General features: G+C 38.8%; 2 protein-coding genes across 3 annotated transcripts; both read right to left on the reverse strand.

Moving 5' to 3' along the window:
- Positions 1-1,714: 1,714 nt before the first annotated feature.
- On the reverse strand, positions 1,715-5,445 carry LOC149833892 (transcription termination factor MTERF4, chloroplastic-like). 2 transcript variants are annotated; one of them, XR_016432486.1, is made up of 3 exons: positions 3,009-5,445; positions 1,875-1,936; positions 1,715-1,794 (listed from the first exon to the last, which is right to left on the reverse strand). XR_016432486.1 is itself a non-coding variant. In XM_090009887.1 (2 exons), exon 2 carries the CDS (start codon positions 4,650-4,652, stop codon positions 3,084-3,086), a length of 1,569 nt encoding a protein of 522 aa, XP_089866013.1. In that variant the 5' UTR covers positions 4,653-4,926; positions 5,071-5,445; the 3' UTR covers positions 2,930-3,083. The 2 variants fall into 2 exon arrangements, 1 of the variants encoding a protein (XP_089866013.1); XM_090009887.1 differs by lacking the exons at positions 1,715-1,794; positions 1,875-1,936 and having other exon boundaries at positions 2,930-4,926; positions 5,071-5,445.
- A 4,376-nt stretch (positions 5,446-9,821) lies between these two features.
- LOC149833893 (uncharacterized) lies at positions 9,822-12,277 on the reverse strand. Its single transcript, XM_090009888.1, has 2 exons — positions 11,886-12,277; positions 9,822-11,802 (listed from the first exon to the last, which is right to left on the reverse strand). Exons 1-2 carry the CDS (start codon positions 12,227-12,229, stop codon positions 9,972-9,974), a joined length of 2,175 nt encoding a protein of 724 aa, XP_089866014.1. The 5' UTR covers positions 12,230-12,277; the 3' UTR covers positions 9,822-9,971.
- Between the last annotated feature and the right edge of the window lie 420 nt (positions 12,278-12,697).

Here is a 12,697-nt window from a genome sequence, read left to right on the forward strand (position 1 = left end):
AAATCACCTTACGTAACCAGGAGATGAGACCAAGATAGGATGAACGAGTCACAAAAAGTAAAGACTCACAGGAGTAAAGAAGGAACAAAGAGGGCCTAAGAGTCAAGGGGTAGAAGAGAGAGAAAGATGAATCGCCTCTAGGGGGCGAGTTCTTAAGAGAGAGAGAGAGAGAGAGAGAGAGAGATTTTATTCTATTTCATGATATCTAAATGCTCTTTAAGGCACCCTTTTATAGGCTTAAGAGAGAGTCATAAAGCTTACATCAAATAAAAATACATAAATGCAAATGAAAAATCCTAAAAGACTAAACCTAAACTTAGATAACACCTAACTCAAAATAGGTAATACCTTTCTTAGAATCAAGGTATTACTTAGGGACCTTCTTTACTCCCTTATACACGCCCATCTAGGCACCCCCAAGAGGAGAGTTTGACCTCCCTAGTGGGCCCCACTTGGCTGGCTGGCCCTTAGTTGCTTCATGGATATGGGTCCATTCAAATCCAGTCTGGTTCCTTATCCTTCACTCCGTCCAATTCTGAATTGCATCCAGGTCCCAAATGCGAAATGAAGTGACACCTCAAGCTAAATATCATACTTGGCTAAGGATGCTGCAAATGTTTACGTGGCACTTTAGAGGTGGGTCCCACCGTAAGATGAAACTTGGATATTAATCTGCAGAAAATAGGTCCTCAACAATTTCTTAGACCACGAAGCTTGGATTCGGGTATTTCACAACAAGAATTAAGTCTTCAACAATTGGCTCCATAGTAGCGCTTGGATCCACCCAAATCCCTTGGTATAATGGATTTGGATCTGAGTAACCCATAGTTAGATCCATTTGGGTCACTGGATGTGGGTCAGGGTCTTCAACACCGGGATCCATTTTGCTTTCCCGGGGCAATTGATATGGAGCAAGGTCCTCTAGAATTTGGACAGTATCAGTCACAAGGTCACTATAGTGACCAATTTTCACAAGCTTCAAGGCAAAGACAATCACCACAGATTATCATAATCACAACTCGTACTTTTTTCATGTTTCAGTAAACTTGAGAAAGTGTTGTGATTGTGATTTACAATCACATGATCTTGAGAAAAACCAAGAATCACAGGGCATTGCAAACATGCTCAATGTTTCACCTTTTTTGTGTGCGTGCATGGACGTGCAGGTCCATGCATCCATTTGTGTGTGTGTACGTACATCAAATACGTCAGACATGAACTCCTTATGTGTCTAAAGCTTGACAAGTTCTTGATAGGTGCACACAGTTTTATTCAGAAATTAACTGGATATCATCATTATCTTCACAACACTCAGTTTGATAAACTCTTCCTATAGGAAAACAAGAAGATTCAAACAATGTCTGAAGTATGGAGGCACGGTACATAAGGCTATAACACCGTCAACATCAAACTGTGATCAACATATCCTCTATCCCACATCAAACCTTGTTTGCATATATCTGACAGCAACAAATGAACCAACAGCCAACTCCAGTCAAAACTTAACTAATCCATCACATGGATCTTCTTTACTAGATCTCTGTCCCTCATATATAACATTTTAGGGTACTAGGCAATTTTATCAAGACAATGAATACAGCCATCATTTTTAAGGTTGTTCACTCTTTGATTTCAATTCATGAAACTTACATATCTAATTCTACTTTCACATCAGATGTTACTGGTTGTATAAATAAAAGAAATTCTTTAATGCTCCACTTTTCCACTTGCAGTTTAATGTCTATATTCCCTCTGAATTTTCTGAAGGCCCTGGTTCTGCTGAAATAATAGTACCTGAGGCAGAAAACATGCCCCCAAAATCAACACTGCTCATTCACATTCTAACAATTTGGATTAATAAGTTGCCCCAATACCTGTCTCCCCCACGATTGTTGGTTATCAAGGTTATTCTTCTGGCACTTCTTACTACTAGTACCTAAATGGCAACATAGAACTGTAACTTGTCACAGTTTGAACAACAAAAGACAGTTTTTTCCCTCCTGATTACAGTAGTTTGGGATCTCAGGGAACCAACAAAAGCACCATAATAAAACTTTATTATGATCAAGCAAACAGTATAAGCAAAAAAAAGGCATCACTGACTTCATAACACATCAAGCTTCTAGTTATTTGTAACTTGATTACTGAATTTCCATACCCTCATCTTTGTATCTTATCATAGACTTTTAAGCATTACAATCCATATGGTGAAGAAGGCATGAAACTTAGATGTGTAGCATAGAGCCCAATATCTCAACCAGAACCATGTAATCTTGATGTTTGACTTCAATCTCATTTCTCTAAAGAGGAACAAAATGAAAGAAAGCAAAGGAGAAGATTCAGTGCTTGATGCATGTAGGACCGGAATATGTAGTAATCAAACAGAATTTAGTTTGGATTTTTATTTTCAAAGTCCAAAAACTGTCTAGAATGCAACATGGCAAAAGGGAGGGGAAAAAATGGAGCCATAACATATTTCAGAGCATGAACTTGCCACAATTAAAGGAATTACCCAGTATTCCTTAACACACCTAGAAGCATAGGCCCCAAACCAAATGGAGCTTATAAAGAACAATATTTATTTGAGTACCTACAATTGTCGCAAATTTTACTGGGTCAGCTCCCAATGTCTAATTGCTATAGCTTTCTTTGCACTGTCTACACAAAGATATGTTTGACTCAAGAATCAGAGAGCCTATGAACTTTCAGCAATGACAAGCTAGTTGGACAAGTCGACTGGTCACTTGTTTAGTTTAATTGATAGAATTCAAGTTGCCAACCAGAAACGAAGTCCTTTATTCTAATAGGAGGTAACCTAGACAGTAACCATGAACAATACTAAATAAAAATACAAAATGCTCAGCAAGAAAAAACTTTATAATTGACTGCTTGATTCACAAGAAAATCAACTGCTGAAGAGTATATATGAATGGATAAACTGCTCCTGTTTAATTATTCAAATTATATCCTAGAACAGGCAATACATCAATAACATGAAGCTATTTTACCTGCCTGCTTATAAGCAGATCCCCTTTTCCCCATGATGAATTGAAGTGCCTTGGTTTAAACTTCAACCTAAAATATCAAATGTCATCTTCTTCACTGTCATCATCATATTCTGAGGATGATTCATCTTCCCTTGGCCGTGAAAATGATTCCATATCAAATGAAGGTTCAGTCTCCATTTCCTCAATGTCGATAAAGTCATAGCTCATGCGGTCATCAAACTTCTGATCACTGCAATTGAGAAGCCAACCCAATGAGCATTTCAGACCTTTCTTAGCAATCCGTTTGTGTCTAGGCTTGATGGTTGATTCTAAGCCATAAGTAAAGAAAGCTGGAAATGCAACCAGATCCTCCAACTCCCTCCCCATTTCACGTTGAAAATATTGGAAATTTAGTTTCATAATATCAATGTTTAATGCAAGCACTTGAGGGCAACCAAGGACCATCTTCTTCACATCTTCAGGCGAGAACCCACAACCCTTCAAGAAATCAATGTGTTTCATTATCGGAACTTGGTTAAGGCTGACAACCTGTGGCATCTTTTCCGCAATTTTACCAAACTCATCAGGATGCACATCAAGATTGTATTTGAACAAATTCTGCTGAGACAGAAGCCTTGACCTAAGATCAAGTCCTGCAATCTCAGGATAACGAACTACAACAGAAGATAGACTTTGTTTTCTTACACCAAATTCAAGCAGGGCATCTATATTAGGCTTCACCTGATCCTCCAAACTAAAACCAAGTATGTGCGGCTTGATCTCAATCAATCTAGCAACAGCTTGTCTTGGAACCCCTATGCTCTCAAGGAACTCCACAAACGGCTTGATCACCCTCCCCACTCTCATCCCCAATATCTCCGGATACAGAGTAAGAACCGGTCCGATTTCTCTTCTTGCTACACCAATGCCAACTAAATATGCAACAGAAGTACTCATGGTACCCTCCAGCTTGAATCCTAGAACCTCTGGATACCTCTCCAGAACCCTTGGAATATCGTGTTCCTTAATATCCAGACCCTGAAGGTACTTCACAACAGGCTGAAGATCTACCACGACACTGGAATGAAGAACTTGTGGATATCGCCTCAAGAAATCTGTAAAGGTCGATTTCCGAACACCCAATTTGCCCAGATAATCGAGCACCGGAATCATGTTTTTCTTCACACTGCAACCCAGAACAAGGGGATAATTGTTGATGTCTGAGATCGTAAGGCCTAGTTTGTGCAGAAAATCTACCCTTTCCCCCATCATTTCGACACTAACAGGGAGCTCCAGACCGTTCAGCTCATCAGGAACAATGCCAAGACCTCGAAGGAACTCGTAAACCAGTTCGCGCGCTTTCGCCCGATCATGCTGCATTTCGAGCAAACTGGGTCTGAGGTAAAGAGATGAAGCACTGCCAGGCTTTCGATTCGAGCGGTCGCTTGCTGATTTTGTTGAAGCTGAGTCTGCAGAGACCGACGAAGCCATTCTTTGAGAAACAGATGACCTAATTCTGACTCTCGAGACATTTCTCCTCTCAGTTGTGAAGAGGATTTTGTTCAATGGATTGAGATGTGTAAAATTGAAGCTAAAGATGGATGACTCAGAGCGTGAAAACCAAAACCCAGATTTCGTTACGCCAGCACAGTTGATAACCATCATGAATCGAAATTTCTTCACAGAAACAAGAAGATCAAAAACACAAGTTTACTTGCGATCCGGAGCCGAATTGATCAAGAACGAGTTTAATTTCAAGCGTGAATGCAAAGACCTTAATTCAATGCGAAATTTGGTTCTAGAACTCCAGGCTTTTCCATTTTGCCTTCTCTAAATTAAAACCACCACGATAAATATTTGCAGAAATCATCGCCCAATAACCCAATTTCCGAAAAAAGTGAATCTGGGTGTTTATGATTTCTCAGTCAAAGAACGTCACCTACAAACGGAAGAGCTAAAACACTAGTTCAATGCAGCAGAATAACAAAATTAGCAAACTCTAACATCATAAAAACACCATTTTCATCAATATGAACCCCACAAAACCTCAAAGTAGGGTTTTTAAGAATTTAAAATAACTTACAGGCCAATACAGGAAAATCCACAACAGAAAAAGAAGAATCTTAATCAGCACAACAACGCTAGCGCTTCAACTGTCTGTTCCATAAAAATTGCAGAGAAAGACACCCAAAAAATCCAAAATTCTAAAAATTAAGCCTTCTTATAGAGTCGTCCAAAATCCCAAAATTTTCCAAGATGGTATATTTGGATTTTGGGGTTTTCAATCAGTTTGAGTTCTGCGAATGAAAATTGAGGAAAAAAGAAAACAAGAAAGAATCGGTGAAAAAAGACGTTTAGGGTTTAACTGATGCAATGAGAAGACGAGGAAACGCCAGAGATTTTGGTAAGATGAGTGGTGTAGGGTTTTAGAGAGAGAGAGAGAGATGACCTTAGATTGGTGATGGGATAACAGGGTGGACTTCAGGGTTTGTGGGGTTTTTGCTATCTTTAGTTCCAGAACGCACAAAGATGGTATGGGTCCGGCCCAAATCCAAAAGCGCAGTTATGGACCTGCCCTTCCAGCTCCAATTTCGGTGGTGTCGTTTGTGAAATGGATCTGATCACCCCATAAATGAGTTTGAGAAATAAGTTAGAAAGCTCTTTCACTGCCAACGGTTCAGATGTAATCCCGCATCCAATCCTAATCAAAATCTGATTAGTCAGAGCCAAGAGCCAGATTCAGATCCATTTAATAATTGGTTTTGGACTTGGCATTGAGTTTTGATCGATTAAGATCTGAATCCGACTAAAATCCAAGTTATGTGTAAATATCATATTTTAAGCTAGTTGGATCTGGATTTAATTTTATTTGATCTCATTCAACTATATCAGATCAGATTAGGTTGGACTCAGCGATGCCTAGGTCTGACTAGGGGTGGCAATCAGGTCGGGTTGGCGGGTTGGCGGGTCAGCATACCTCAACCCGAACCCGACCCGTTTATTAAATGGGTCGGCTGTGGCAAACACGAACCCGACCCGTTTAATAAACGGGTAACCCGACACGACCCGCCAACCCATTTAATAAATGGGTTGGATCGGGTAAACGGGTTTTCAGGTTCGCGGGTCAGGTTGGCGGGTTGACGGATCGAGTTGGCAGGTTGACGGGTCGGGTTGGCGGGTTGACGGGTCGGGCAGACGGGTTTGCAGGTTGGCGGGTTGACCCACCCGCCTAACCCGTTTATTAAACGAGTCAGCCGGGTTGGCATACCCCCAACCCGAACCCGACCTGTTTAATAAATGGGTTACGCGGTTCGACCCGTTTATTAAACGGGTTGGCTTAAGCCCAATCCAAACCCGCCTAAGAGGTGGGTTGGCGGGTTGGTGGGTCGTGTCAGACATTGCCACCCCTAGGTCTGACCCATATACATCCTAGTTGTACTTATGACACTGTCACAGTCATAGTTATCACAAACACCTCCCTAAGGGCACGTTTGGAAGAAAAAAAACTTTCATAGGCAAAAACAAAGTTTTGCCTACCAAAGTTTTTGAGAGTTTTGTAACATGAGAAAAATAGGGTAAAAAGTATAAAAAAATGACAGAGGGGGGTGGTGGTGGTGAGATAGGCGGTGGGAAATGTAAAAATAAATTTTCTCTTTGTATAAAACATTCCTCCACCACCCTCCATGGAGGAATGTTTTTTTATCAAAAAGTTAACTTTTTAAGAAAACTCTCTAAACTAAAAAGTATCTCTCTTTTTTAAAAGGTCAGAAAATCTATAGGGATTTTTTCATTTTGCATCACTTTTCCTAAATATTTCTCTCTTCCAAACGTTCCCTAAAAGGCAAAGCGCTACACTTGGGAAAAACTTGTTTTTTATTTAGAAGTTTTTTTTATTTAGAAGTCTGATTACTACTTTTTAACACTTGCTTCTCCGCTTCTCCACCACACATCGCTTCCTGTTAACTCTTACAACCTTCAGCTAGACATGGTTTAGTTGACCGAGGTTAAGATCGGCCTTACCTAAGGTCGCCTTCCTTGGGTCTATACCTAGTCAAACCGATGTACTATTCTGAAGGGATGTCCCTGGACACCTTCGGACACATGGACATAGACACTGACATGTATGAACACTTTTCAATATTATTTTATTATTTTTCAATATTTTAAAGTTTTATTTCAATAAAAATGTATTTTTAACATTAAAATATCAAAAAATAGTTTTTATTGATAAAAAAATTAAAAATTTATCCTCAGGTCTTATTTTTCAAAAAAACAAAACTTGAGAGCCAAACCTGCATCATTCCGCCTCGTGTCCACCTATCTTTGTGACATAGGTCCACACATAGTGGTAGTAGACTGGTTTTCTAATTACCAGCAGGGACTCAGCTTGTCTGGTAGGAGCAGCTAGTGCAAACTGGTAGGGGTCTGCCTATCCCCAGCTTGCCTTTCAAAATAAAAAAAAAAAGATTGGTTTTTTAATTGAGATCACGATTAGCCTTTCCAAAAAGCCAAAAAAAGAAAAATATCTTCTTATCTTTTGAATATCTATGCAGTTAGAATATTAATGTTATCGCAATAGTTCTTAAAGAATCTTATGAATTTTGAAAATCCTAAAACTTTTCAAATTTATTTATTGTAAGAAATTCGAGATTCTTTTGGGATAAACCACGGAAGAGATCGCTGATTCCGAGAAGGCAGTGTAGTATTCGAATGTTTGGAGCTGCACTAGCAACAGTCATCGAATTGCTTTGCCGTTGGCTAGTGTCAAAATGGATACACCAACATCACCATTAACCTGCTTTCACAAAAAAAAAACATCACCATTATTTGTCAATGCAGGATGGAGCTTCAGGTATCTGGTACAACCATAGTGACAAATCTTGCAAAAATATTGCAAGAAACTATTCAAAAGTCAAAAAATGGTAATTTTCTGTGAGTTTTTATCGGTTGTTTATCATGAAAAAATGAGTGAGAATCTAAAGAAAAATGAGTAATTTTTTTAATGTCATTGCGGTTGAAGGGAAAGTTTTATCAGCTGTCGGATGGAGGTTCAGGTATTTGGTAATTTTTTTATTGGAAGCAAGAGGTTTTAAGTCGAGTAAGAGTAGGACAATATATGAAATGTCGGTTTAGTAAGCAACGAAGTAATGATGGGAGTCTAATGAAGCTTGGTGAGCAAGAAATACCGGTGGATGATTGTTTCAAATATTTGTGATCTATCATTCAAAAGTATGGAGAAATTGATGGAAATGTAAATCATAGGATAAAGGTTGAGTGGATGAAATGGAAAAATATAATTTGAGTGTTGTGCGATCGTAAAATGCCATTGCGGTTGAAGGAAAAGTTTTATAGGACGACTATTAGGCCCGCTTTACTATATGATACGAAATGTTGGGCTGCCAAGAGACATCATATTCAAAAAATGAGTGTAGCTAAGATGCATATGCTTAGATGGATGTGTGAAAATACAATAAAAGATAAGATTCAGAACAAAAAGATACGTAAAAAGGTAGGCGTTGCACCCATTGAAAATAAGATGAGAGAGAATCGTTTACGGTGGTTTAGACATATTCAGCGAAGGCCTAATGATACTCCAGTTAGAAGGATGGAGAAATGAGAAAATATATTAGTTAAAAGAGTTCGGGGTAGGCCTAGGAAGACTTGGATAGAGATGATAGGAAAGGATATGAATGCTTTGAACCTCACCGAGGACATGGCATTGGATAGAAATGATTGGAGGAGAAGGATTCATGTGGAAGACCCAAAATGATTTTCTTTTTTGGTTCATATCGCCGACCCCAATTATTTTGAGATAAAGGCGTAGTTGTTGTTGTTGTATCATGAAAAAAACTGTAATTTTTATTTTTAATATTTTTTTTATATTTTCTTGTAAAAATGTATTTTTTATATTTTTAATCTGTCTTTCATTACTGAGATTTTGCCAGCGAGTTTTTGGATGCCGATATTTTGCAGTTTTTAACTGTTGTCACTATCGGTACAACTTTGGTTGAGGCAGTGGAATGATTGAACTCAAATAACCAGAAAGGTAACACAAGACAGCTGTGCAGGTGAGGTCTGTAAGGAAGGGATTGGATGTCGGTGACCCCACCGGGGGCTTACCTCGCAGGCTGGCAGGCCCATTAAGTAACCCGGTTCTTGGTGAGGTTTCCTCGTCAATAAAAAAAAAGGTCAAGTTTGCTACAATGGACATCAAGGTGCCTGTTGGAGTTATTCACTGATTGCAACGCATTTTACACACACACACACAATGTACATAACTGCATATGGACGGGGCACTTCAGGGTTTTTTTTTTGCAAATTTAACCCTGCAGATGTGTTCAATTTGCTGAAAAAAAAATATGAATGACTTTTTGTCTTGAATATTTATAAAAGTTCTGCATTGTTGATTTTTAAGCCCTAAAAGAACCCTATTCATGTGTCGGAATTGAAAATTTCGAAAGTTGATTCCTATAGAATCAAGCATGTAGCTCACACCTATATGGTTAGATTAAAAAGAAGGCCCAAAAATGCTCATTCATACATAGTTCCACCTCTCTCTCTCTCTCTCTCTCTCTCTCTCTCTCTCTCTCTCTCCACGCAGACATACTGCACTGAAAAATACACAACTGTTATGGAGTCAAAAAAGTTTTACTGTTTTATGAAAAATCATGAGTGGTAGTGAGCAATTTGAAAGTATAACAACAATTTCTTCCCAATCTCATTTCCAAGTAAACAATTAGTTAATTTTGAATTTCTTACAAAACAATAGTCATGACATGCAAACTTATCCCCAATTAGACAGAAGTAAATCCAGAAAAGCTTCATAATAAACTGTTAAACAAAAGATGAAAGGAAAGCTTCTTACATCAAATTAGTTATGTTGGCCCACATCCAAGAGATTAAACAGCAAAGACCAGCAACAACGCTTTGCATCAAAGCTAAAAACTGTATCATTTATCATTGTGACAGAAAAATGAAATTAATTCATTTGTACATGGCTAAAACTTGATTGTGAACTTTACATGTTGTTCGATTGTGACCAGGTCTTTTGCATCTGCTGCAAATCAGTGTCCTACCTGTGTTCTCTGATTCCACTCGCCTTTTCATGGGCCGGCCATGTGGCCGACTAGTGCAAGAAGGGTCTACTAAGCTATATGCATCAATAATCGCATTAAGATCAGAGATTGCGTCAATGGAATCAACATCAGGAATTGGATTGATACATTCCGAATATGTTGACTTGTAGCACTCAGTCGTGAAGTATCTTTCACAGTACTTGTAAGAACTATCTCCAATGCGGTTAAGCGACGCAATGGCATGTCGGCATGGAATACCTGAAAGCTTCCAGTTCCAGCATGTACACGTTGCCATCTCAAGGTCAATGCAGTAAGCACGATTGTCAAGAACTTCAAACTTGGTGCTAGAAGCAACTACAACAGAAAGTGAACTAGCAAAATCCTTTTCAGTCTGCAAAGTTTCCTCTGCTTTAGGAGTGAGCCTTGTCACCCATTGGGAAGATTCCTCCAAACACGAATGGATTAACTCCATTATTTTGCGCCTTATGGTGTCTACCAACGTGAGAATTGACATATCATTTGCCTTTGAAATCCATTGATAAAAGGAATCTGCAATATTCAAATTCAAGTGGTTGTACCGTGATCCTTTGAAAAATGCATTTGCCCAATGTGCAGGATCAGCATCCATGAGCCATGCAGCAGCCTCAGGCAATATAGATCTTATTCTTTCAATATAATCAACAAAGTCTTCATGCCTACACTGTTTAGCGGCCTTATAGACCAAATCAACCAATGTATCTTTTGTTGCTTGTGAACCCTTCATTTCCCTTTTCAAGTTCTCTGTCAAACAGTGCAAACAGAATGCATGATAACTGCCTTCAAAAACCTCCGACGCTGCCTCTTTTAAACCCTTTTGCTTGTCTGACACAAATGTTAGCTCACGAGAGGATGACAATGCAATTTTCAGTTGTGCTAAGAACCAACTCCAATGATCATCTGTTTCATGTTCTACTATGGCAAAGGCAACTGGAAACATCCTATCATTCCCATCTACTGAAGTTGCAGTTAATAGAACACCCTCGTATTTTGACCTTAAAAGAGTAGTGTCAAGAAAAAGCAATGGTCTGCAGCCATGTTCGAACCCATTAATACATGCATGAAAGGATATAAACAGCTGATCAAGAAACCCTGAAGTTGTTGCAGTTAATATAGTGACGCTACCTGGATTTGCTTCCTTCACCTTTTCGCAGTACTGCAGCAACTTGTTATAACAGTTCACATCCTTACCAAGAAGCTTCTCCCTTGCAACCTCCTTACCACGCCATGCTTGCTTATAACTCAACTTTACTCCATAATCACGATGGACATCATGTACAATATCAGTTGCACTATAATCAGGGCTTTCATGAATCTTCTCTTTTATCAAACTTGCGACCCAATATTTTGATAAACGGGGACGACCATCTGTTAGAATACTGCCACCGCATGTATGTACATTGGACAAAGTTCTGATCATAAACTTTCCTGAAGCCGACACCTTAGATGCATGTATCCTCCAAGGACATGCCTCTTCTTTACATTTTGCAGTAACACGAACCCGGTCATTTTTAATATAATCATATAAAAAGCACTTAGCAATGGAATAATCACGTAGAACATCACGAAACGCATTTACATTCTCAAATTGTTGACCTACGCCTGTGATAATATTCTTCCGGAACACAGCCTCTTTCCTTGGTGATTTATCATCAACAAGTGTGATGTTTGCCGGTGGCTCTATGATAGATGTCTTACCTACCCTGCAAAAAGAAGCAATACATGTTATGTTGTGTTCTCGATATAATGAAGTAATTTACAAGATGCAGTAGGTGCAGAGACATGCCTGTCGTTTGCATCATTAAGCACTTTGCCAACACTTTCTTGATGCAAAACATAAATTTCTGGTGTTGAATTTTGGTGGACATCAACCATGCGTTTCAAGTCAGTGTCACTTGAAACTGTGATAAGTGTCCTCTTGTTGGCAGGGAGCAAGTACTTAAAGGTAAACTTAGACATGTTACAGCTTGACATATCTGCAACTTCAGATTTAAACTGTTCAAATGACGTATTATGGTGAACATACAATAGATGCCCTTCTCCACCAATATATGACATTGACCCATCATTGTTGCTTGCCAAAGTACCACCAAATTGGATTACACAAACCAATGGTTTCTCACTGGCCATCAAGTATGAAAATGAAGTTCACAGAACACATGATACAAACGCGTGCATCTGGCAAAAATTGTAAAGCCACGAATTTATAGAAATAGAAGATCAAATGTGGACAAAAATGACAACAAAAAAATCTGCAATCCTACAGATTACTTAAATAATTAAGGGGGTGTTAGCACATTTGGGGAGAAAAGTGTATTCGATTGAATATACTAGGATAAAATTAGATAAAACCTAATTCTATCTCACCCATGTTGCAACCGCACACACCTAAGCTGGCAGTATTTGCAACACAACAGCCTCAAAGCTCCAATAAAACTCCCTCTGTATGTTGCCAGAGAAGGCATCATAGATACTTCAGTTATTTTCTTTCTGTACATGGTAGTTTTGTATTTTACCACAACATTGTACAGTTCTATTATTTCTTATATTTTACAGGGACATTTTTCTCTACATGTAAAATTATTTTTGTTTAAAACA

The sequence above is a fragment of the Nuphar pumila genome, chromosome 6, assembly GCF_984573655.1.
Source record: "Nuphar pumila chromosome 6, dmNupPumi1.hap1.1, whole genome shotgun sequence".
NCBI classification, from domain to species: Eukaryota; Viridiplantae; Streptophyta; class Magnoliopsida; order Nymphaeales; family Nymphaeaceae; genus Nuphar; species Nuphar pumila.